This window comes from Prinia subflava, chromosome 2 (genome assembly GCF_021018805.1).
Source record: "Prinia subflava isolate CZ2003 ecotype Zambia chromosome 2, Cam_Psub_1.2, whole genome shotgun sequence".
Taxonomy (NCBI): Eukaryota; Metazoa; Chordata; class Aves; order Passeriformes; family Cisticolidae; genus Prinia; species Prinia subflava.
In genome coordinates, this window is record NC_086248.1 from 49,166,959 (window position 1) to 49,193,301 (window position 26,343).

General features: G+C 42.5%; 1 protein-coding gene across 1 annotated transcript; it reads left to right on the forward strand.

Moving 5' to 3' along the window:
* Positions 1–1,658: 1,658 nt before the first annotated feature.
* Positions 1,659–18,167, forward strand: NUS1 (NUS1 dehydrodolichyl diphosphate synthase subunit). The gene is made up of 5 exons (XM_063389876.1): positions 1,659–2,193; positions 10,562–10,684; positions 12,881–13,033; positions 17,101–17,200; positions 17,934–18,167. The coding sequence occupies exons 1-5, from the start codon at positions 1,812–1,814 to the stop codon at positions 18,022–18,024; spliced, it is 849 nt and encodes a 282-aa protein (XP_063245946.1). The 5' UTR covers positions 1,659–1,811; the 3' UTR covers positions 18,025–18,167.
* Positions 18,168–26,343: the final 8,176 nt, after the last annotated feature.

Consider the following 26,343-nt stretch of genomic DNA (forward strand, 5'->3'; position numbering starts at 1 on the left):
GATCAGTGGGCTGAGGCCAACTGTGCGAGATTGAACAAGGCCATTTGGCATGCCCTGCCCTTGGGTCACAACACTCCCCTGCAGCGCTACAGGCTGGGACAGAGGGGCTGGAAAGCTGCCCAGCAGAAAAGGCCCTGGAGTTGCTGGTCAACAGCTGGCTGGGTAGCAGCCAGCGTGTGCCCAGGGGGCCAAGAAGGCTGACAGCATTTGGCCTGTATCAGCAATGGTGTGGCCAGAAGGACCAGGGCAGTGATTGTCCCTCTCTACTCGGCAATGTTGAGGCCACACCGTGAACGCTGTGCTCTGTTTTGGGCCCCTCACTACAAGAAAGACATTGAGGTGCTGGAACATATCCAGAGAAGGGAAACAGAGCTGGTGAAGGGCCTAGAGAGTTGGTCCTGTGAGGAGCAGCTGAGGAAGCTGGAACTCTTTAGTCTGGAGGAGACTCCAGGGGAACTGATAATTCTCTACAACTCCCAGAAAGGAAGTGGTAGGAAGACTGGGGTCAGTCTCAGGAAACAAGTGATGGGACAAGAGGAGATGGCCTCAATCTGCACTTGGGGAGGTTTAAATTGGCTATGATGAGAAATTTCTTCATGGAAAGTATTGTCAAGCATTGGCACAGATTTCCCAGGGAGGTGGTGGAATCATCACCCTGGACGTGTTCAAAAGATGTGGATTTGGCACTTTAGCACTTAGTGTGGATTAACAATGGGAGTTGATCTTAGAGGTCTTTTCCAGCCTTAATGGTTCTATGATTCTAAGGTCAGTCACACAGATTTTTGGTAGCTAAAGATTTAGATATTAGTGAACTAGCATAATCCCTCCTTGCAGTTTGACTGTGTTATTTTTGCTGGCTAATGCTGCTCTGCATAAGAAGCCAGGAAAGTAGTTTCTTTCTGAGCAAGAGAAACATTTTTGCAATACAAAAGTCTTCATTCAATTTTATATTGGCAGATTGTTTTAACAGAGAGCTTTACACATGCTCATATCACCTCTGCCCACCGATCTGTCTGATAGCATCGGGCTGGCATTAGGTCTCACTTCATCTTTCACCATCTTCGGACCCGTGGGCCGAGGCAGCCCAAAGCCCGGCAGCCGCGGTTTCTGTGGAAGGCTGCAAGCGGGGCTGTGCAGCCCTTGGCCGCGCTGTCCCCCGTCCCCCGAGCGCCTTCTGCGGCACTGCCGCTGAGCGTCCGCAGCGCGCTCTGAGGGCGAAACCGCATTTCAGTAATGCTGAGGCCCGGCTCTTCTCTGGCGTTCAGATGCTTCCTTCCCCCACCTCTTGCTTCATACACCAGCGTGAACGAGGCGCTGCGGTGGCCAGGAAGAGCCAGGCTGGGATGGGCAGGGGAAGGGTCTGCAGATGGGTCCCTGAAGCGACGGGTAGGATGGGCAGAGCCCCGGGAATAGCTCCCGCCCCGGCGCCGTCCCTCCCGCCCCGGTACCGCAGGGCCCTAGCCAGCAGCGGCCGCCAGGGGGCGCGGCCCCGCCCCGCGGGTCGAGCCCGCCCCCAGCCGCTCCCAGCCCCGCCTCCTGCCCGGGCCCCGCCCTCCCCTTCCCCCGCGGCCACGTCATTCGCGCTCCGCGAGCGGAAGCGACGTCATCCCGCCCGGCGACCAACGGGCGGCTCGCGTGTGGCGGGTTGAGAGGTGAAAGATCAGGCGGGACGGCGGGAAGATGGCGGCGCTGGCGGCTGCCGGGCGGGGGACGCGGGCTCCGTGAGGGGATGGCGAGGCGGGCGGCGCGCAGCGGCTGAGGCACCCCCGCCGCTCCCCCGCGGGCCCCGCGCGCTCCTGTCGGTCGGTCCCATGAGCGGGGCGGGCGGTCTGGCGTGGCGCGCGCTGCACGCGCTGGTGCGCGCCTTGCTCTGCCTGCAGCGCGCGCTGCTCGCGTGCCTGCGCGGCCGCGCGGCCGCCGCCGCCGCCACCTCCTGCGCGCTCCTGGCGCCCGCCGCCCGCGCGCTCGGGTTCCGCGAGGCGCGCGCGGCCTGGCGGCGGCGGGGGCCCGCGCACGGCGCGGCGGCGCGCGGACGGCAGCGGTGGCGCGCGGACGGGCGCGCCCTGCGGAAGCTGCCGGTGCACGTGGGGCTGGTGGTGACCGAGGAGGAGCCGAGCTACGCGGACATGGCCAGCCTGGTCGTGTGGTGCATGGCCGTGGGCATCTCCTACGTCAGCGTCTACGACCATAACGGTGAGCGGCGGCCGGGGCGCCCCGAGTCCGCGTCCGGGGCGGTGCCCGCCCTGGGAGCGCCTTCTGGCGTGGAGCCAGAGGGCCGCCCTGTTCTGGGGTCTTCGCAGTCCGGTGCTAACCTCTCTGCTCCTTTGCCGTCCACTGGAGCTGCTTTGCCGCTCCAGAGCTTCTGTGCCCGGGGGAGCCTGGGAAATGGCCCAATTGCCCTTCTGGCCCAGCTCCTGTGTCGGGATAGCCCGGTCCTGCCTGCTTTCTAGAGCCTTGTGCACAGCCTTGGGCTGACAGGGACTACTTACATTTGAAAGTGCAGGGCAGGGACTGCTAGTAGGGAAGAGCTTTAGGCTACCTGCTCTTATGAGTGCTGTTTATGAGCTAGGGCTGAACCTCCAGAAGTGGATGAATGAAAGTAGCCTTCTACTTTGAAGTACTCCTGTGTGAAGAAACAGGATGGACAAGTAGTTAAACGTAAGCATGTGTGCTTCTGTGTGCTGTCTGCGTTGTGAAATTAAATTGCATGAGCTGCATTTGGTGCTGCTTGGTATTTGAGTTAACTCTGAGCTAGTGCTTCTGGAAGCTCTAGAATTTTTTCATATCTGCTGGGTGATTTTATTTATTACTGGGTCTCAGGTGTAAGACTATTGAACTCTGGCTCTTGCAGGTATGTTGATTCCACGTCACTGACTGTCATAAAGATAAGATCAGAGTTTGGGTTTAACATACTGTGAGGAAATCATGGAACAAATCTGGCTTCCTCATACCTTTCCTTCTTAGTGGGGAGCTAGAACCAGCCATATTCGGGATATTCTTAGGTGAAGCTTTCTGTCCAGCTGTTAAGAGATGATCTCTAACTTGTAGTGGTTAAGCTGGCAGCTCAGAAGGCTAACATCACATGGACTGTCCTGCTTCTATCCTCTGCAGACAAAAAACTTCATTCTTCTCTTGCTGTTAGGAGTGGGACAGTGGGAGACCAGGGTTTAACTTGTTTTGAGCCACTTCCACTGGCTGTTTAGAGGTGTTAGGAAGGTTAGGTGAATTGTGTAGATTTATGCTGGGTTAGAGGTACAGTTGTCCTGTAGTGCTCTTTCAGGAAAGCCCAGCAGTTCCTCCCACATAAGTAGGTGAAATTGTCATCAAGTGTGCAAAAGCATCGGAGGTATGTGGGCCTTTCCTTGGGCATAGGCATTTGTGATTTCTTTAGTTGTTTTTGCTTTGTTTTAAACCATCACTATTTATAGTTCTGTGTCATGGTTGATCCTTCCTATGTGATAAAAGACTTGGAAGACTTTACTTTCACTAAATTCTTTAAGATCATTATGAGAAACTGGGCTTAATACCAGTCACTTTTAAACTGGCCATCTGTGCAGGGCTGTTGTGGAATTTGGTTATGTTGTGTTTCAGAGGGAGAACGCTTCCTCGTTTGGAAGTCAAAGAATGATATAAGATGTTTGCAAAACATTGCAAGCACACAGAGAACAGCACCTTCTGAAAAGTCATTTATATGTTGACAGTTTTTACTCCCAACTTGGAAAGCATTCAATCAGGTGAAATGCTGCAGAGCAAACAGTACCAAGGCAGAGAGTTTCTCTCATAGCTTGGAGAGAGGTGTTTTTATTGTACAGGATCTTTAACTGGTGTCAACCTGCACATAAGCTATGGGCAGTATTGCCTAATGTGTTGAGTATGTGCTTAGTTCCTTTTTCAATTCCAGCACTGTGCTCCACAAATTACACGTGTGAGAACTGAACTGAGGAACAGATCAAGCTGAGAATCATGTTTCTTGGTTGTCTTGGTTGTCATCTTGCTTACTGTGCACCAATGAGGAGGGAAAAGGCACCAGGCAATGCTTAGGTAGCCACTGCTGCTGAACTCCTGTCTCACAGCAAGGAGCCAGAGCAGTAGCAGTGTCTGAAATGTTGTTTTTTGAGAACCTGCTACTGCTTCTCCAGCATGTGTTGAAATTCAGTCAGATCTAAGATTGACTGTTTGAAGACTAAATGTGATGGCCAGAAACTACAAGGTTTTGTCCTCTGAAGAGCTAAAATAACCTTGCAGAAGAATTGTTATTGCTAGCAGTTCAGAAGAAAAAAGATCTTGGGTTATTTGCTGCTATATCCATGTATTGTTTCATTCATTCTAAAGTTACATATGTAAGTTGTTCAATTTTGTTCTGTGTTGTGAGATGTTATTTTTTGTTTTGGTGTTGGGAGTTTTTTCTTTTGTTTAGTTTGGTTGTTTTTGTTCTAAGTGCAGGTTGTATGATAGATGTGGATTTTAATTTTTCATTCTAAAGTTACATGTTTTGAGGTTTTGCTGTCACCTCTGAGATCTGAAAATATAGCTATTATCTCATGATTTCAGTATCATATTTTTCAGTAGCTTGTTCTTCTGTTGGTCCTCTGATACCAGAATATGCTTATTTAATTGTTTAACTTGATTTCCAGTTTGTTGGAGCAAAATCAAGGAAGGCAGAATAACTAAAATGTTTTAAATCTGTGACTTTTGCCAGAGTTCCAGGGTTGATGAGAGTAGCCTGCCATTACATGTCATGTATGTGTTCAGTGGGTTGTCCAGGAGAGCAGCCACAGCTGCTTTGTGCACAGCTGAGCTTTTTAGACCGACTTCAGCTTCAGAGAGCGAGCAAACAGTCATTCATAGAGCTCTAGTGTATGCTCCTGCTGGTAATAGCACATATGCTGCCTTGCTTTTGGTGCTAAGCTCCTTAGGACGTCTTGATTGAGCATACACATTTCCAGATAGACTTGTCATTAAGTAGGATGTTGCAGCTGTTGCTAAATCCGGTACTCAGTGGTGGTGGAGTCTGGAACCCTCAGCACTAACTCTGATAACAGTGAAGGTGAGTAAAGTCAGGTACAGCTTGTTCGTATCAGTAGCAGAGAGTGACCCTTCATTACGGTGTGCACTTGTTCACATCCACTCAGATGGTGAGTGGTGCTTTTGGACTGCTGAGCTGCTTCTGTAAGGATTTGTATTCATACAATTGTACCAACTATTGATCTGTCAAAGTCCTCACTGGTGGTGGCTGTGGTGGAGAAGGAAAACTAATTACGAGTGCTCTGGATCAGTCTTAGCTGTGGTGAGGTATACATTAATTTGTTTCTTTTCCTTCATTGCATAGCTGTAGTACTGAGATTCCTTTGGTTGCAACAGGAAACCTTGTTTACGAGCATGGTCCTCCATGGTTGCCTTCTCTGCAAGAAATAGTGTGTCAGTTTTCTGCAGAAGGATTAAATTCAAAATATGTCCTGAATTGCCCCTTCTATAGGAGGAAAGGGAAGCATGAAGTTCTTTATAGAAGTTCTAGACAAGCTGTTTATTTGTTTATAGTAGTGAATTTCTATCTTTATAATGAAATTGCTAAATAGAATGTTCTTCATGTATTCTTCAGTATCAAAATAAGTAGTTGCATCCCAGCTGACACTGTTATATCAGCTGCATCAGTAACTGGAAAGGCAACTTGGCTGGAGCTGTGCAGGGCTCAGAACTGAGGCTTTCTCTGTTGCCTCAGCATGTTTGGAGGCCCAAGGTGGCCTGGCTTTAGTGCCCCTGGTGTGTGGGAGCCCTTTCTCTCAATTTCCATCGATGTGCGGCATGACAAAGCCATAATAAACTTAATGCTACTGTGTGCACCTGGATTAAAAAAAATGTGAACTAAAGTTTCAGGCTTTTGATGAAGTATTTATTTCTGCTGACTTTGGTATTGCCAATCCTATTACTTGGTAGAAATCCAGCCATGCTTTTCAAGACCTTATCTCTGAGGAAATACTGCAACCTTGTTACAGTCAGAAGGCACTGATAATGCAATAATATAATAACACTTAAAATACCTTCTGGGGCGCAGAAGCCTTTTACTAGTGCTATATACTTTCTTTTGTTAGTTCTTTTGCTAATTGGAAGAGCTTGATTGAGTGCTACTTCTGTGAAGCTTTCCTGACATAGTTTAGGACAAGTCTAGAGTGCTTTTTGGGAGCTTGCTGAATCTTGTTATTTGGGTACTTTGAACTCCTAGATAGATACTTCACACTGAAGGTTTCTTAAAGCCCAAGGTCTGAGTGTATTGAAAATTTGGAGTTAGTCATCCTGGGTTTAGCTGTCTAGTGAACTGCTTTGCTTCTGACCACTTTTCTTTTAAAAACTCTTTGGAAGGATAGAGTATGAAAAAGAAACTATTTCATTAGCTCCAAAGTAGGCTTCTAGTCTCTTCTAAATTACTCTGTAGTTTAGCTCATTTGATCAATCCATAAAACCTTCTGGGTGTCCAGTGTGTTCATTTCACTGGGCAAGGTAAATATGTTGTGGTTTTATGTCACTGAGACTCTTGTGGGACACCAATATCACACAGCATCTGCTGTGGGTCTTCACCCATGTAAAATTTCACATTTAACAATTGCATTTGGTGTCTCGTTGAGAGGAGTTCTCAGACCACATTTATTAAAAGGGATAACACTAATCTGGAGAAGGTAATCTCCTTAAAAGAGTGGGAAATATGAAAGAGCTATCTTTTCTTTCAATTGCTGATGAGCCCCTGTTCTCTTAGTGCAGAATGTCCCTCCAAGAAGAAATGTAGGAGGAATGGTCACCTATGAAGTTCTCAGTACTAAGTCAAATTCATTGTTTGGTTAGTGCTGTCTTAAGTGGCCTTAATCTGACTGAAATTTTAGTGACTTCAGCTGCATTCAAACTTGGTTTACTTTTTTTCCTAGACTCTTGGAATAAAGGAGGTATTTGTAGCTTTCCATATTCAGTGTAATGGCCACACTTTGCTCTGTTATCAACCAGCGTGATCCAACAGGATGTAGACAAAAGTTGTTCATGTGTTGAAACAGTTTCTTGCACGTGCATTCTTTGAAGTGGCTTATTATTTGATGTTCTGAAAATTTTAACACCTGATAACAACTTTTGTCAGCACTGGAAAGAAGTTGAGAAAGCAAATAACTGAAATATTGTGGAGATATGTTCTGTACGAGACTCTGTTTTGGTGTAAGGTGTTCCCTTGCCAGGAAGAGCTAACTCTTGTTCTGTGTTTTATCAGATTCTGCTGCTTTAAAAAGCAGGACAACTAAGAGTGTTGAACTTTGAGGTACCATTACAGCATTAACAGGTGGTCACTGTGGTAGTCTAGTCAGACAAACAAATGGTTGACATCACTTGGTATTTCTCTGTGCCAGTTTTTCACTTCTACTTCAAGATTCTTGTCACATCTACACCTGCTGAACTTGCAGCGTCTTAATTACAAACTTCATTTGTCAATATCTAACCCTAAACTATTGCAACACCATGGTTGCAAGCAAAGGGGCATGGCTTGTAGCTGCTGTAAGTCTGAGCAAAAGGTGCATGCCTTGGAAAAGACCTGTGTAATGGATGACCACAGCAGGAAGCTAAAACACTTCTGGTTTGCCTCAGCTCTAACAGCAACAAATGACCAACAACATGCTTGCAGCTTGTGCTGTAAAAACAAGTAGCATCCCTGAAAACAGCTCACAAGTTCTCAGTAGTTAAAAGAAAGAAACCAGAAAGAGGAGTTTTATACTTTTCTGCTTTGGGAATTTTAGTGCTTGAGTACATGTCATTCTTAGAACACTTCATTTGCAGGAATATACACATTTGCACCATCTTGCAAAGGTTCCAGAGTTCTGATGGAAAAAATGTTTCTGCTTTTCAAAACCAGAAAATCTTCTGATGACAGATAATAGTGACAATTTCATGTTTGTGTTCACGTTAGAAACATGAGTAGGGTTTTCCATTTAACAGCAAACAGCTGTTGTATTGCTAAAGTTTATTAGACCTTTGTCAAACCATAATTTTCATAATGTTAAAAAAACATTATGGACTTGCTTTAACGTGCATGGAGGACTGTGAACAAAATTGGAGGGTAGCATTAAACCAAGAGTAAAGTTTCACTGCCTAGGAACACATAATTCTGTTACTGAGTTGACCTGCTCATGCACTTGTTTGCTGTATTTGTCATGTTTAAATTAAGCAGCAGCATCTCCCAGAACTAACGTGGGTATATTTACAAAGTTTTAAAAAAATGAGCCTTGTAGATAAAAGGGGTTTTGAGATACTGTAAGGGAAAGGAGAATATAGCTGAGTCATGACCATGTAAAATTCTTCAAGTTGAATATTAATTTGGCCTGAGAACATTGCATTTGGCAGGACTGTGTTTGCAGTGATGAGCATTCATAAGTCTCTTGTGCACTGACTGAGAGACAAATGTTGAAGGAGTATTCCCAAATGCTGTTGATTTTTAATCTGAGTTAGTTTGAATTTTTACTGCCTTCTGCTGTGCTTCAGGATCTTCTTATGTATATGTCAAGATTGATGGATCAGTGGGAATTTAGGTGTGGAGAGGCCTTCCTAAGGAAGGCATTCTGCAACTACATGGTACAGCTGCAGTAGCTTCCTGTTTGTTAAACTGCTACTCCAAGGGCCATGCAGCCCCCAAGTTTGAACAGCTGAGGGGGTGGGTGAGATAAATGAGCAGAATAGAAGGGTGATACTGAGATAAATCTTAAGAACACATTTATTTAGCAAATCTTCTGTATCTGTGGTGTGTTAAGGGCCTTCGCTTCAGAGCTGGACCAGTTCCATTATCTGATGTCTCTTTTTACTGAGAAGCAAACACCTTGGTCAGTTCTTCTACCTGTTGTCCTCAATGTCTTAATTTACTTTAGAACTGGAGTGTGGAGTCTTAAATTAGTTTTTCCAGTCTTTGGCAGAAATAGTCCAAAGACTTCACAAGGAAGGATTTGATTTTGATGTCACATGTTTGTCTGGATTTTGAACATAGTTTTATTTTTCATATCTAAAAGTATGTAAGTCAAGTGGCTCTTAAAGGTGAGGCACATGCAGCCTTGTACAGATCTTCCTTGAAGAGGGTGCAGGATTAGCAATTGCAGTGGATACACTGCTGCTGACCTTGGCAGTAAGGAAGACAATCTGTGCTAACCCCAGCACGAAACAGACTGAGCCAAGCAGAGTTGTAGCAAACAGTATTATTTAAAGCAGCATTCTTGATTCCTGTTACATATAAGTATACACTAGAATGCAGGAGCACAAAGAGCAACAATTTAGTTTAAGTTTAAACTAAATTGTTTAAACAATTTTAGTTTCACAGTTTGCTTTTCTGTAAACACGTGAAATCAATTATAAGCATCACTAACACTTCTATAATGAAATAGTTTATTTTTACAGGAAGCATCTAGGATGGGAGGAAAAACAGATACTTTGCCACCTATTAAAACCTCTAATGAAACCTGTGGAAGAGTTCTGATTCATCAGGCCTAAAGGCTAGCATACTAAATAAATGCATTGTATCACTTCATATTGCAAACCAACTCCTAGTGTATTATGGTCTTAATCCAGTGCTTATACACTGTTTGACCAATGTGGGAACTGTGGGAGCAGTTCCAGATCCTATAGTCAGGTTGTGGTGCTGAATCCTAAGCCTGATCATAAAATTGTATGTATCACTCTGTCGTTTGTGCTGTCTACATTGTAAGATGAGTGTGTGGGCATTTTTAGACTGGTCAACGAAAGTGTTAGACACAAGGTTTCTGAATGAAGCTCAGTAAAAACCTCTGAGTACCATGTGATAAAAGCATTATCCAGTTCCTGACTGAATATGCCTAGCCATGTTTTTGGATTGTAAATATTTAAGCTGTAACATTTAGTTTTTACTGTGACATTTAATTAGAAATAATTGAGTTGTTTCTCAAAAGCTGGAATTTATTTCAGTACAGGGACCCGAGTATGTTTGAAGCAGGCTTTTGTGATTTCCTGCATTCAAAATGTGTCTGCCTTAAATATGTAATTATAAAAAGGCCTTGGGGACTACATGAACTCCTTGAACAGCTTGTGGAATTCTCTTATTTGGAAATCCATGCTGTTGGATGGCTTAAGAGTGGACAGTTACTGAGTCCTGAAATGCTGATCTAGTGGTGACTTAGCCTGCAGCCTTAGGGATGTGGCAGTAAGTGGGAGCAAACATAAGTAGCATGGGCATTAAAGAAATTTGGTGTTAATCTGACTTGGTCATTCTTTGCTGATTATTGCTTTCTGTATTTCTAGCATGCTAAGGACAATGAAGTAAGTCTTAAGCTATCACTTACACAGTTACAACTTGCTGCTTAAATCAGGCCGGGTGGAAGAAGAACAAAGACACGAGTTGTCTTTGCAAGGTCACTCAAATTAGTCACGTGCAGTAGCATTTGCTTTGAATTCCTCCCCGCACTCGTGAACTCCAGTCTGGAACCAGTACTGACTAATTTCTTCTTCTTGCCTAGGGTCAGATGTATTTTGTAACACCCTTTATAGGAGTTGGCTGACATGCAACTTTTTTTTTTTAAAGGTATTTTCAAGAGGAATAATTCCAGATTGATGGATGAAATTTTAAAACAGCAGCAAGAACTCTTGGGACTAGATTGTTCCAAGTACACCGTGGAATTTGCAAATCACGACAAAACTGGTGAAGGTAAGATGGACTACAAGAGGGGCTTGGTATGCCTATAAATAGCTGTATATTAATCATAAATCTACTTTTACTTAAGCACATTCCTATGTACAATGACCTTTTTCTTCATTAAGAATTGATTATCAGAAAATATGCAACCTTCTTGGGCTAGCATTAAACTTCATTGTGCATATTATTCTTAATAGCAAAGCTTTGGTCTCTTCTTGCTGCAGTAATCATTACTAGGTGGTCTGATCTTTGCTTCAGCCTGACAGTTGTGCCTTCAGTGCATCAGTGTGCCTCCACTTCCCATTGTTTCAGTGAAGTGAATTCTTTTGCTGAGAGTTGAAAAAGCACTAAAGTGTAAGGGAACTGATGTCAAGTCAATGATGTGTATGCTTCCATCTTTCCAAACATACACCTCAAAGTGGGAAGGAGAAAGGGAAAGAGCAAGGCTGCTGGTTGTCATGGCAAGATATAATGCCATCAAGAAGGTAAAGGGCACGAGTTAAAAAAATAAATTTGGTAATAATAGCTTTTGCACATAGTTAGATGTGGAAAGCAGAAGCATGTTTCCACCTTGATGTTCCTTATACAGTAGTATCTGCTGTAAGTACTCATTTACTCATCTGCTGCCTAAGACAAATGCTGGAAGTCAATTTCAAAATATAATAAATCACAGTCATGTACTTGAATCAGTCTTAAAGAGGTGGGCTGATACAGCTCTCCTAACTATGACACATAATATTTAAGTAGGTCTTGTAAAAAAAACCCTAAAAAACCCTTATGTTTTAAGTTCATCATAGTTCAAAGACTTACAAAAAGACTGCACACGTTGTGGTACATTTAGCTGTGTTTAAAATGCTGCTTGCAAGTTTTGCCTCTCCTTTGAGAGCTGACGGGATACCAAAATCCTTTGTGCCAATTTTCAAGTATAATATTGTAACATGAGCTCATCTTATGAAAAACTCAGCCTAAGATGCTACCATTTATGTGGAAGAACCCAGGCTTCATGCTATTTTTTTTCTTCCTGTGAAGGTTGAAATAACCAGCAGAAAATGGGGTAGACAGGCTATTAAGGTCTTAAACTCCAGCATACATAGCTACAATGACCTAAATTGGGTTATTTATGTTCACACCAAACAAACTAGTGAAAGACTTCTCAGACTTGCTGATGGAAAGAGTGTGTTTAAATCTCAGGAACCTTTTGTGCTGGAAACTGTGAAAAGCAGAGGTGTTTTCTCTTTTTAAATTCTTCATTCTTTTTTAGAAGACTTTACAGTCGGATCAGATGCTTCATGTTTTCCACTGAACAGACATCTATCCAGTTTATTATTATCTGCAAATTTTCACTTCTGAAAAACAAAGCTGCATGTATTATATTTCAGGAGACTATTAAATACTTCTTAATGTAGGACATTGGATGCAAATTTGCAAATCAAGCAATATTAAGGAACAATTCTTTTCATTGTGGAGGCTTTGGATAGATGAACTGAGGGGTTTTAGGTGTTCTTATGAATCTTGACTGTGCTATGTGGTCTTTTGAAGTCAGGTTCTGCAGTTTTAAGAAATGTTGTTTTTAAGTATCTGGTTATTACTATCCTAAGTGTGATATCAGCCTAAAGCGTTGACACATTGGTATTTAACCCACTTAACTTCAAGCCAGCTGTACTGCACCATCTGTGGCCTTCAGCTTCCTTAGCAAGTTTACTTCTTAGGTACCTTCCCAGAGCTGACAATGATGCAAGTCACGTAGTATGAGAAGACTCTTGGCCTCTCAATAGTGTAGGATTAAGATAATTAGTATTGTGTAATGTCCTCTTAAGTCACAGACATAGTTACAGATGAATAGATGAATTCTGGACTATTATCTTGTTCCAAGCTTCAGTGTAGCAATCTTAGATCCTTGGTGTAACTCTTGCATCAAGATGCTGTGATCAGATTGAGGGAGGCCCCAGCCTAATCATTATGTCACCTGAATGTACACATTAGCTGTTAAAAAAACCTTCCTCTTCTAAGGTAGAAATAAGTTTGTTGGAGACATCAAATCCAGAAAACTCTTACCTGCTTTTCTAAGAGATAGATGAGGTATATCTGTGTCTAGTTGTAATATATGAATTAAACTACAAGTTACTTTCAGCTGTATCTGTGACTGTCTAAAGCACATGGAAAACAATTGTATTTCTGTTGCTTTTAAACTATGTTTTGTACTTTCAGTTTTAAATTGCCAATCTACATTGAAGGTGCTGTCTCCGGAAGATGGAAAAGCAGACATAGTCAAAGCTGCTCGGAACTTCTGTCAGTTGGTAGCACAGCAGCAAAGAACACATTCAGACCTGGATGTGAATATGTTAGACAACTTATTAAGTAGTAAGTATCATATGGAGGGGAAAGAGTACTCAATTCATAACCACTTGGTTACTAGTATATTTATTGCTTGGAATGAATGCTTCTTGATGCTTAGTCTGTTGGAGTAAGTTATGGTTATTGCTTTTAGGCTTCTGTTAAAAATTTCTTACTGCTTTATTGCCTTTTGAGCTGTTTTTTTTAGGCAGAAAAATTCTTTGGCAGAAATAATAAGCTAAATTGCAGAGATTTGGCTTTTGAGAGTTTGCAGTCTCTGTGGTATGTTCTGCAATGAGCTTTTTGAAAAAAGTACTGCTGGAATTACCTAAAACTAGGCAATTCTAACTTAGGTTAACTTCCTGCAAGTTGCAAACTACAAACGTGGATGGGCAGAGTCTTTTCCAGATCTGGTTACAGTGATTAAAACTGTTCCTGCTGCCTGACTACTACCCTGAGTACAAGTGATAGAGCACTTACTGTTCTCTTGCTGCTGTATAACCCACACTAGCTTAGTTATCTTCATTACTAATTAATGCAGATTACTGACTGCACTGAGATGTGTGCCTACATGCAATAGATATGAAAAAGGGAAGGACTGCCCTAATATTACACCTGGGAGAAGTTTAGAATTAGCATCCACTTTTCCAGAGGTACTGTGGAGCTATAATGAGTTGCTCATCTTGCCTAGGTGATCCATGCATGTTAATTGCAGCTGTAATTAGCTTGGCAGGGTTCAGGTTTCAGATTGCCCATTTGAACTTGGATGCCTTTAGGCACCCTATTGTAGTGTGGTTCCCATTAATTGGACTTTAGAGAGTGATTTCTTCTTTTTCCTGTGTGTGGTCAGCTGAGTTGTTCTTTGAGGGACTTCGGTGGCAGTGTGACCACTTAACTTGCAACTGAATTCCATCCCTGTTGTCGACATCCTTCTATAATGCAACTGTTAAATGTATTTAATAAGGCACGTGAGGAGGAGCTTAGGACATCTATTCTGTTATACTCCAAAGGCAATTAAAGGAAATTAACAAGCACTCCTTCACAACAGTCACTAATTTAATGGAGAACCCTTGACAGTTGTTACCCATTGTGTGTATTTTGGCCAGTGATACTTAATTGGAGCTTTTCAAACTTGTTGGATCTTCTGTCTGGATATATTAAAAGTATTAGGCCCAATCTTAAAATTAGTGGATTTAGTGTTGCATGTATTGCAAGTATTGCATGCTAGCTGAGCACAGAAAGAGAGATCTGTCAAAACAATGAAATTTGAAACAGGCTGCTTCATGTATGTGGCTAATAATGAAGGGTAATATCTGTAACTAGTCCTACTTAGTAATTTTCTTTACTAATGTTTAGGACATTGTTGGACGTGAAGTATTCTTTCATGACTTATTTAGCAGCAGCTTTTGAAACTTTGTTTTACTTGTAGGCAAATTTAGTTTGTGTGCATTTTTAATGTAACAGTATTGAAAGTAAGCATCTGTGCATTATTGGTTTGAGAGCATGTTCTGAAAAGCAATACTTGAGTAGTTCTATTTTTAGAGTTTGCATTCATGGTATAATCTCTGGGGTTTTACATTTTGATTTAAATACCTGTTAATGTAGTTTTCAAACTTTTTGTTCATGTTTAGGGTGCAGTTATTGAAGCCTAGTCCTAAAATGGTATGATTCTAGCTTGTCATGTGGCTTTTCGTGTTCTTAATTCAGTCATGCACTTAATTCTTACAGCTTGAGTTTTCTGCAGTGTAAGAGTACTTTCTTCTGAGCAATGCCTCAGCTAACTAGCTTGTTTTGAGAAAAGCAGGTGCCAACTGCATTTTAATATTGTCTCTGCTTGCTGTGTGTCTGCCGTCCAGCAAAGAACATGACTATCAATTAAGGCTACTCAAGTTGCCTGGTAAAATCTACTTGGAGAAGAGAAGGGTAGAGTTATCAGCTCTAAAATTTCTTCATGTTCCCCTTGCACAACTCCTGACCTAGAAGGGAGGTTGTCAGATTCCCATCCTTTCAGTGTGCAAGTCTTTGGCCTCTTTTGTTTTTGAAATCTGCTCCCAAATCCTTGTATCTTGTGTGTACTAGACTTGACTGCTGTAACTCTAGCAGCTCTGAGGGAGCTTTCACATGTAAATTATCTGTAATGCTGCTACGTTTTGGTAGAGAAATGGATGCAGAGTGGAAAGCACAGTACTGTGTTTTTTAATAGGCTGTCCTGATAGTAATACTACAGTGTGCATTTCCATTTTCCTTTGGATAGGAACCAGAAGGAAATGTTAGCATTAACTGGGCTCTCTGAAGGTCTTGTCCTGTTTGAAAAGCCATTGCAGTGTTGAAGATCCTGCTGCTGTACCAGCTGAGGAGCACTCAGCTACTGAATCAGCTGATGAGTAAAGCTGTTCACTTCCTCCAGAGCCCCCACTTCTAAGTATTCACTGCTTTCCTGCAAAGCTCTTTCATACTAACCTGCTAGCTTCTGGACACATAAGTGGCTTTTGCTTTGCAGTTTTTTTCTTAACTTTGAGATAAGATTTGGACTGTGGCACAAGATGCTCCTGTCTAAAAACTTCATCCTTCCTTAGAAATGCACATGCTTGGGAAAATAGCTTCTTTATCTCTAGTAAAAGGTCTCATCCCCAATTCAGTGGGGAGAGAGGATGTGAGCTTTTTTAAAAATCTCCAGCTTCAGTCTCGAAACCTGGGTGGAGCAAAATCTGACCCTAGTTTCCTTTTCTGTTATTCCTGAAGTTAAGTTCCTCTACAACTAATCTGAATTGTATAAGGCTCTTGACTGCTTTTGTGTAGTGGGGTTTTTTTTTATTTAAGCAAACAAGTAAAGAATTGAGAAATACCATTGGAAGTTTGGATCAAGTAGGCTGTATTAAATTTTATCTGCTAAAGGTAGTCATTACCCAGTGTGAGCACTCTTGCACTTAACCTGCAAAATTGGTGGATAGTGAAAGGAGTGACAAGAAATTACCTGCAATATTCATGACCAGTTGCAGCATTATAGCAAAATAGGATTGTGACTACTGGAATGCTTTTCAGATGAGCTAGGTAGGTGCAAGAGGAACAGTTTAGCTTCTTGGGTCCCCTTGAGGTGCTCTGCTGGTTTTCACATGTTGATCTAATCAACTTGCTAGAATTAGCAGGGAAAGCTGGACTCAGACTGCTCATTCTAAGCCTATTTCCTGTCTGTCAATTTTAGCCTGGAGTAGCTTAGGCACTGCAGAGGTATGTGGACAGGAGACAGAGGCAGTGGGGCTTGGTCACCAATTGTCTTCAACCTCAGAAGATGAGTAGGGTGCTCTCATGAGGGAAAGGAGTGGCGGGGATTTTAAGGTATGGGTAGTAAGAGTGGGCACCTAGTGGAATTCATCAGTATTATCTAACTCTGCCCTAGAATGGATCAAGTTGTCCACAAAGTAAGAGAAAAAGACACACTGCTCTGTTCTTCCTCACTCATCTAACCAGAAAGATGCCAGCTGCAACAGTTGTTTTGAAATTTTATAGTATGTTGGCCTAGTCTCATGCTGAGAAAGAGACAAGTCATCTAACAAGGCTGTTGTCTTTCTTGATGGTCTGTAGTACCAAGGTGTTCTTCAGTGAAACTTCCTTAAGTGCTTTTTTTTTTTTTTTTTTTTTTATGTTAATAGTCCTTTTACTCTACTTGACTACAGCTTCACATAGTTAAATAAGGACTATAGTAGGTAGAGTCAGGGTACAGCACGTTCTTTGCTACTAAAATCAAGTTTGCCAAGACAAAACTAGAACAAGTCAGGTGAATCAGCATTGTTAGGGTTTGCTGTTACTCAAAACAATGTAACTGTTCCTGTTCCTTCCATAGAAAGTCTTTGAAAACTACCTGACATAAAAATAACAGTCCAGCTGGGCCTGCAGTGGCTGCCTAAGCTTCTGCTCAGTTGGTCACTCAGGTGTTGCAAGACCAGTCTGTCCTCTTGGGCTTTTAATTGTTAACTTGTCCTTGGGACCTTCATTTTAAAAAAGGCATTTAGTGAAAAAGCAGATGGCTTAGGGTTTAGAACTAAAACAAATCTTCTGATGACTTTAGTAAAACCTAATGTAACTTATTATTACAGGTACAAATGGATTTCCTGATCCTGATTTAGTCTTGAAGTTTGGTCCTGTGGACAGCACATTAGGATTCCTTCCGTGGCACATCAGACTGACAGAAATCATGTGAGTTGCTTATAAATGCTGTAAAACACACTGGGATGAAAAATATCTACCTAAACAGGTCTTTATGATGTAACTTATGGAACTGGCCAAAAGAGGAGAGATCAGCTAAACAAGTGTCTGGAGATTGATTTGAAGATATTCTAAAATTATTAAATGAAACCTGTCAAACATTCATTGTTTTTTTAGCCCTGACTAGGCAACAGCAGGCTTCATGCCTCAGGTTTAAGGAACAACTTTGCCACCACCTAGTCTGTGGTCCAGTTCCATTTGACAGTGTTCCTTACATTAGTGTTGGTTTTCTGTGGCTTACTGGTTTCTGGCAGGGAAACTAAAGATACAAGGAAAATGGGATAATACAAGAAGATGGATTATTATGGATTTTTATCCATAATAATAATTATGGATTACTTTTCAATTTTAGTTGTAACTGAACTGTCTAGATTTGCTGAACTTCTTAAATCTGAGCACATTTATAGCTCACTGAAATGTGTGGGCACACCTGTGCTGCTCCAGCTTTTTACTGATTTGAAGGGCCCTGTGTGCTCTAATGGGAAGCTTTGGTTTAGAGGGTGACTGGTTTAGTTGTTAGAGTTGAGTGATGATAACCATGTTGAGAACAACTTCACAAGGTTGCTCAGAGAGTAGCTTGTTTTTAGTGATATTCCTAAGTGGCTGTATGAATAGTGTGGTGTTTATAAAAGCTTATTTTAATGTTTCTAACTTGCTTTCTCAGTTCGTTGCCTTCCCACCTAAACATCAGCTATGAAGACTTTTTCTCTGCCCTCCATCACTATGCAGCCTGTGAGCAACGCTGGGGAAAGTGACTTCGGGCTGAGTGCATGGAGTCAGGCTTTCTGTGGGAAGAAATTGATGTCTGTTTACAAGCACCTGCCACCCATAACTCTGGTTCATAGTCCTTTCTTAATTTATCAAAAAAATTCAATAAAGTGTCTTACCTTTCTAGAGAGTCTGTGTGAATGCGTGAGAATCTATGGGGAGGGGAATTCACAGATTTCCTCTTTGAAAAAGTTACTAAAAACAAAGCTGAATTGCCCTCACTTTGACATTGAAGTGTCAAAATGAACGTGCAAGAATTAAATGCTGTAAATGCTACAGGACAGTGTAAATAGGAGTTCCATGCTCTGAAGGTCCTTAAAACCAAGAGCTCCAGTCTTTGTTTCTTAATTCTTCATGGTCAGGCATTTCAGAGCTAATGGTTTACCTTCAGATATATGTACTGTGTAATATGTGAATTCCAGAGAAGCTGGTTTTGTTAACTGAAAATAGAGACTGCAGCTTGGCTGGGATGACTAAGCCAGCTGTAGGTGTCAAGTTCTAGAAATACTGAGAAGATTCCATAAAAAGTGATGGAAGCTTCTATGGTAAGTGGATTAGGTAGTGTGTGTTGCACTATCCAGCTTTTTTTTTTTTTTTTTTAAGTGGTGAAATGAAAGTATTCCTATGGCCCTGGATGAATGCAACATCTCAGCATCAGGTCAGTTTTCCATTGGGAATAAGCATAAACAGTACTATGTATTGTTTGTGTACCTGTTGTTCCCATAACATGCTCACTCAAGGTAACAAGCAGGATAAGGCTCTGGCATCATTTGCTGAAAGAAAATGGGGTTAGTCAACTTCCATGGCTAAACGTGGTTTGCTGCTTGTACTTGTGTGCCCAGCAAGGGAGTCTGCGTAAGCCTATTTTGATCAGTTCTGAACTGAGCATTAGAAGTTTGAATGGGAGTCTGAAGCGGACACAGAAGGAAGATGAAGTGAAGCTGCCCTACAGTGTTCCAGCATGAGATAACTAAGAGATACTGGCTAAATAGTCTTCATCATGGAATGGCCTGTTTGAGTGACATTGCTGTTGTTGGAAGCAGTTTAAAATTGCAAGCTTATGGCTGCATTTGGATAAAGCAATATCTTTAGATCTGTATTACTGGAGATAAATGTTAATACTGCAGCCTTCTGCCCTGCAGGCTGCAGAACTGTTGAATGCTTCATTCTGGAAGTGTTTCCTGTTTTCCCCCTCCCCCCCCACTCTTCAAACTGAGTCTGGCTTTATCTTCTTTGGGATAGCCATGTCACTAGAAGGGAAAACAACTGTTTTTAGAAGGGAATTGCCAGATTTTAAATGAATGTTTGCCTCATTGTGAAGTGGTGTATTTTAACTTGTTGTTGCTTGATGTAAAGTTATAAAGCAGATTGCATAAACTCTAAGCTGTGGTTTTTCATCATACTAAGGTTAGATTGCAGTTAGAGAAAAGAGACCTGTGGTCTACTTTATCTCAGAAAAGAGCAAGATATTCAGTAAATTAACTAAGGGTTTTGACATGCAATAACTTTCCATAGGAACTGGAATACTTGGAATACACTTGGTAGACTGGTCTCTTGTGTGTGCCAGGTCCTGTATTGCAGAGAAGGTGAACAGTTGTGCAATGTTTCCTGGGCTCTGTCATTGACATGGACAAGTTTTCTCACTGAGTGTTAAGTTCAACTTCTTTGTGGGGAGTAGGTAGCCTGTTGAAGGGTATCTGGAGTATTGATGTTCATCTGCAACATGAGTTTTGTTTCATTAAAATGCAAGATTGTGTTCATGTTCCGATGTGTGTTACTGTATCACTAAAGCAGTTCTGGTGCTGGCAGTAATGGGAAAAGCTTAGTTTAGCCCTCAAAAATTAATGTATTTTTTATATTTGTATTAAACTGCCAAAGAATACTTCTCATACCTGAGTTCCCTCAGTCCTCAAACTTCTGCATATCTCAGCTAAAAAGATGTGTTTAATATTGGAGACAGATCTCAAGGCCTGGAATTTGTCTATAGAGGGTTGCTTAATAAAACTAAAATGATTAGTTCAGCTGCATTTGATATAACTTAAATCTCTTCTGATGGCTAGTTTAATTGTGAATTAAGTGCTCCTCCTGGAATTAATGTAGTTGAACTAATCCATGTTATCACTTAGTTGGGATTATTTTACTGTCCCTGTGTGGGCAATCTTCAGTGAGGTGTGCCAAAAGCACTGTGCATATCCACGACCTGATCTCTGAATGTACGTCCTTGCCCTTAGCGCCTCTCTCCAGCTTGTTCTGTGTGAAGGTCTGTGCTATCGCTGTGACATGTTTGGGTACCTGTACATAACGTGTAAAATGAGTTTTTATGATTGGGGAATCGATTTATTGAACTTTATTATTGAAAGTCAAATCTGTAAAACAATAAATCAATAAAAGTCTATAATCTTTCTACAGGCTATGGTGATACATGAATACTTCTGGAAGTTTGGCTGGGGCGCTGTAGCCTGATTCATGTTACTACATCGCTCTGGGGAAATACAGAACTTAAGATGTTGTCTTCTTTTGTGCTGTTCTTTAATTGCTTTCTGGAGTGTAAGAACTGGGCAAGTTTTTAATCTGCCACTTCCAACTTCTTAGATGCTTTTATGAAAGCTTTCACAGTAAAGCATTTACTGTAAAAGTATTTCTTTGATAGTCCTGGGAACTTGCTAAACTTGTTCCTGGCTACTACAAAGCTTGGTTCCTCTCCCTGCTGCTGAGTCAGTCCTGGGCCGTGAGCTGTGCTGGGCCTCCTGCCAGCCCTGTTGTGAAACAGGGTGAAGTGAGGGTGTGGTGTGGAAGAAGCCTCTGCAATCTGAGTGATGCCTGGATGCTGAGCAGGAAAGGGCAAGCTTGTGTTCAGATGAGTTTTGAAAATGCCCTGGGAATCATTGTGCCAAGCCTACACCACAGGGCAGCAGTCTCCCAAAGGGCTGTGGTAGGAGCAGCGCTGCTGGCACATGAGGGGAGGTGATCCTTTCCTCTCAGATCTGGTGAGACATCTGGAGTGCTGCGTTCGGAGCTGGGCTTCCTTGGTACAAGAGAGACACAGATTTGGTGAACCTAGTCCCCCAAAAGGCTGTGACGATTAGGAAGTGGAGCATCTGTTGTACAAGGAGAGGCTGAGAGCTGGAACTGCTCAACCTGGAGAAGGCGGGGGAAGGACCTTACAACACACAAATGCGTGATGGAAGGGGGAGTAAACCCAGCCAGGCTCTTTGTGGTGGTGCTTAGCGGCAGGCTGAGAGGCAATGGGCATAAACTGAAGTACAGGGAAATGTTGAAATACCAGAAAAACCTTTTCCTATGAGGGTGGTCAGACAGTGGAGCAGGTTGCCCCTAAAGGCTGTGGAGTCTCCTTCAAAACTGGTATGTGTGCACGGGGATTAGTGCAGGACTAGACCATGTCCAGAGATGCCTTCCAACATCAGCTGGAGCTGGCTGTAGAGCAGTGTCAGGGGTGATGCTGCTGGGCTCTGCTACCTCAGCTGGTTTTTAATAGCAATGGAGGCTTGCTGCAGTGAATTTGTCATTTCAGTACCAAAGAATGTTGGAACTTTCTGTATGGTGCAAAAGCTTTTCACTTGCACTGGTGTGAGAGCTCCCCTTCACAGTAACTGCTACTCATTAACATACTATTCACATTTCTATATATTTCCTCTTCTTTTCCAGTTGTGCCTGGTAGTTGATCTGGTAAAGGAGCTAGATGAGATTCTGAAATAATTGCTTTACAGCAGGGAATTTGGCGACATGGACAATAATCCAGCTGTTACAGAAAATAGGCCTACAAAGCAGTTCTTGGAATTGTAGTGCTTTTCAGGACTTCTTGTATGAACATGCACTAAGCAAGTGTACAGCATGGCTTGCTGCACTGAGTTGAAGACTGGTAAGCAAGTAGAAGGTAAAAGTCTTTCTTTATAGAAGAGAATATGCTCTTACACTTTGGCACATCTGTAAGTGCTTCCTAAAGTACTTCACAAAAATGACAAGAAAATATAACTTGCTGGTTTGATTCCTGTGTATTTCATGATCTCGGCTTTTATGTGAAATTATAACTGCCCTGAATAGTCTCATATATTTAAGACATCTTTTTGTCTTTACTCCTGAAATAATGTTTCACTATTGTTCATGCTTATTCACTGGTAGTGAGAGATAGGTATACCTGTAACATCAGAGGGTAGGTGCCGAGGGTTTTGGTCTTTGCTGATCCCGAGGTACCAGCTGCCTTGCAGGTTGACTTGCAGTCCTGCATTGCCAGCGGGACTGTGCTGCCCAGACAGTGCTTGTGCAGGAGGAGCATTGGGGGCACAGGGACAGGTGCTGTATTTCGTGCTGGCTTCCATGCTGTCATCTGCTCTGAGGGCACAGCCCACCCTCAGTCATCTGCCTCTTGGAAAGATGTTCTCTTTGCTGCTCCCCAGGCACTTAATGCACCAACAGCAGCTTCAGCCCAGGGATGAGGAAGGGACTGGAGAATAAGGCTGAGTTATCGTCCATCCTATGCAAAACGTTCTAACCAGTGTTGCTGTGAAGGTTACTATTTGTCCATTTTTCAGCACACCATGGATGAGTGTAAACAACTCCTACTGTCTTCTTTGAGCTAAGCTACTTTGATAAGCTTGAAATGTTCAAGCAAATGAATCAAATGCCATGCTTTAAAGCCCACAACTATTTTTTTCCTGAGATCTGCCAAATTAAAAGGGAGAGAGACTTGTAAGCCCTTCCTCTGCTGTATGTTTTTCTGTGTTAAATGATGTGAGACCTCCTTGAATTTCATTGAATCACTGCTGAGAGCTGTAGGATTATTCCCTAATTGCATCCAAAACAACTTTTTTAGATGATAAATAATATCATGTATTATACAGAAGTACGCCTCAGCCTAAACTTTGAAGTGCTTCACAAATTAATGTTTAATGAAACTGTTTGCCTAGAGGTTTTTGCTGTACTATGTAACTGGCTGAATACACACAAGCCAGGGCTCTTTCATCTCCCTGACAAGCCTTACTGCTTTAATATAGCGTATTTTCTCCAACTGTGAGCAGTCAGTTCTCAGTTTTTTGCACATCTCCCTGACCTGCAAAAATACTACCTTGTTCCCCCCAAAAGCCCACACATATCAGGAGACTCTAATGGATGGATTATATAGAAAACACAGATTTGGGGGAATGTTTAATTGAACAAAACGTGGCTTGTAAATGGTTTTGTAATACAGTTCATCGTGGTGAACTATACTATGTCATTGTATAGTGGGGGTGTGTTGACAGCCAGCTAAACATGAGCCAGCAGGGTGCACAGGCGGCCAAGAAGGCTTCCTGGCTTGTATTAAAAAGTCTGACCAGTAAGATCAGGGTAGTGATTGTCACTCTGTACTCAACACTTCAAACCCTGCATACAGTTGTGGGCCCCTCACTGCAAGAGAGACATTGAGGTGCTAGAGTGAGTCCGGAGAAGGGAACAGAGCTGGTGAAGGGTGTGGAGCACAAGTCCTGTAAAAAGCAGCTGAGGGAGCTGGGGTTGATTAGTCTGGAGAAAAGGAGGTTCCAGGGACACCTTATTGCTCCCTGCCTGAAAGGAGGTTGTAGCTAGGTGGAGGTTGGTCTCCCAGGTAATTGTGGTAAGACAAGAGGGCATAGCCTCAAGTTGTGCCAGTGGAGATTCAGACTGGACATGAGAAGAAATTTCCTCACAGAAATGGTGGTTAAGCATTGGAATGGGCTGCCCAGGGAGGTGATGGAGTCACAATCCCTGGAGATGTTCAAGAAATGATTGAATGTAGCCCTTAATGCTGTGGCCTAGTTGACCACACCTAGGTGGTGCTATGTCAAAAGCTGAACTTGATCTAAGACATCTTTTCCAACCTCAATGATTCTGTGAACATTAGAAGCCCAGTAGCTACAAACTGAACTAAAACATTTGTCTTACTACTTGGCTGCAGGTGTTTGTTACAATTTTAATGGAAAATTTCTGAGTCAGCTATCAAAGTTAAAAGCTTCCCATTAGGCTTTATAATCTATAATTCTGAAAAAGTTGCCACTTTGTTGGTAGGATGCCTAGTATGTTTTTGCAAGGACAAAGGTGTCTGAAAATGAAATTTCCAAGGGGCTGTCTCTCTAAATCTGGCAGTGCAAGCATGTTTTTGCTAAACTGATATAATGAGTCATTCTGCAATTTGCAATATTTAAAGTTGACATCCAAATAAAATCTCCTTTTTTTAGCATGACAGAGGAGTCATGCTGTTGGAATTGGAACCCTAGAAGAAGATATTTGCATTATGAAAACAATGTCTTACACAGAATTAAGTGCTGTGCTGGTACAGTGACTGAAAGAAAAGAGTAAGATGATGATGAGAATTACAGAATAGCAGGAAAATTTTGCTTGGGAGTAAGGTGGCTGGAGATTACCTAGTTCATCCTGGCTTTCAGTTTTTCATGGTCCTTTTCCAGTGCTTCATCCCTGCAAAGTCCCTTGCAGAGCTGGACTGCTGTAATTCAGTACTCTGAACTGGCAGCTTTAAGGTGTAAAAGAAAACTCAGGAAGGTTTCAGAAATGAGTCCAAGTGTTTTGCCTTAGACAGTGTCAGGTTACATACTTGAGGGTTGGAGAACATATATCAGGGTCTGGGAAGCTGCCCTGGAGAAGGCCCTGGCAGTCTCATTCCAACAGAAGCAGCTCTTGGTCCTCTCTATCTCTTAGAGCAGAAGCTTGGATTTTTACAGACTCAACTTGCAAATTTTACGAGTGGCTTATATATTTTAAAGTAGTTTTAACTGATCAAAACATCTTTAATCTTTTTCATGCGGCAACCAAGAGCCCATGCAGTCTGTCTCAGGAGCTCCCTGCCAAACCCTCTGTCAGCTCTGGGTTGGGCTTAGCTCACTGCCCATCCCATTGCTTCAACACCAGGGGTGGTGGCACTGGACTTGCAGGACTGGCAATGTCCAGCAATGGCAAGATCATTTCTGAGCCCTTGGCTTCATTACTGAAGCCCTGCTCAGTCTGATGAGCCTCTCTGTGCAAGAATATTCAGGAGGCATAAAACAGCAGGTCTGATGATGATCACTGCCTTGCAATTATCTCTGTGTAGCTGCTTATGACCACATTTTATTTAGCTGCCTGCCTACAACAATCTCTGCTCTGCAGCCTCCTCCAGCTCAGAGCAATTCCTCTGAATGTTGTGTTGACTTAGTGCTCTGACTTGCTTGTGCCCAGGAGGGAGCTGGGCAGGGCCTGCCTGTTATACCTCAGGGGGAAGGCAGAGGTGAGGGCAGCCCCTGGCAATGCATCAGCAAGGAGCCCTTCATGGCAGTGCCTCGTGTCCCAGCCACAGCTCCCTTCCCCAAAACCACCTTTTCCCCACCTCTGCAAAACCCCACTTTTGCTGTGTGGGCAGAAAGCCTCCACTGGTCCTCCGTGTCCCTTCTGCTCTCACATGACTCAAACCTACTTGACAAGACAAGATGTTGAGGACCAGCTTCTTTCCTTGGAGGCCTGCAGGATCCCCTCATGCAGCTAAAGACACAGGAGGAAGTTCCTCTACATGCAACAGGTTCCCTCCCAGTAGCAGCCTCTCATACTGCAGCTGCAGCTCTTGCTAGTAAGGCTTTCAAGTTCTCCAAATGAAGAAGCCTAACTTCATAAAGAAGCTTTCTTTTCTTTTTTCAAAATAAATTAAAAATTGACTTTGTGTGTGTTTTTATTCATATTGAATCTTTAGAGTATGTGAAATGTGTGGGAGGTGACAGCAATGCTGGAAGATGAGTTTTTGGGGGATGTCTTTCTTTTCAATTGAAAGAGAAAAGAAAATTAAATTTCAATTTATGCATCATCTCCAGTATGAATTTAAAAGTGCATAGGAATGGGAGTAAAGAGATAACACTTATTATACTGACACCAGCTCAGCTGCATTACACACATTGTCTGTGTGCAAAATGAGATCATTAATACCACAACAGTTGTGCAATATGAGTTTAATACTGCTGAGTTTTATTGCTTCCTGCTCTCCCTCATTTTACTGCTAATGGCATTTAAATCCTGATGCACTGAGATTGTGTTTACCCAATTTATCCTGTGGTTTTATTGTGACCAGGTCAAATTAATCCATTTTTCTTGCAGTAGAAGCAAGACCTGTGATTGTTACTGTGGTTGAGACTGCTTGCAGGGTGTTTTGCCTTCACAAGGCATGTACAGAGATGGGAACAATGGTTGCAGCTGTTTTCATTGCACACAAGCTATGGCAGCATGTGAGGAAGACTGAGGAGACCTGCAGGCACAAGAGACAGCAGCTTTCTGCACAAGAGTTGTGCATGTACATT

Bases quoted from the DNA above. Each gene is read 5' to 3' on its own strand.
- NUS1 (XM_063389876.1), top strand. From the start codon at position 1,812: ATGAGCGGGGCGGGCGGTCTGGCGTGGCGCGCGCTGCACGCGCTGGTG. The intron at 10,685-12,880 runs GTAAGATGGACT...TTGTACTTTCAG, and splicing joins TCACGACAAAACTGGTGAAG to TTTTAAATTGCCAATCTACA. The intron at 17,201-17,933 runs GTGAGTTGCTTA...TTGCTTTCTCAG, and splicing joins ATCAGACTGACAGAAATCAT to TTCGTTGCCTTCCCACCTAA.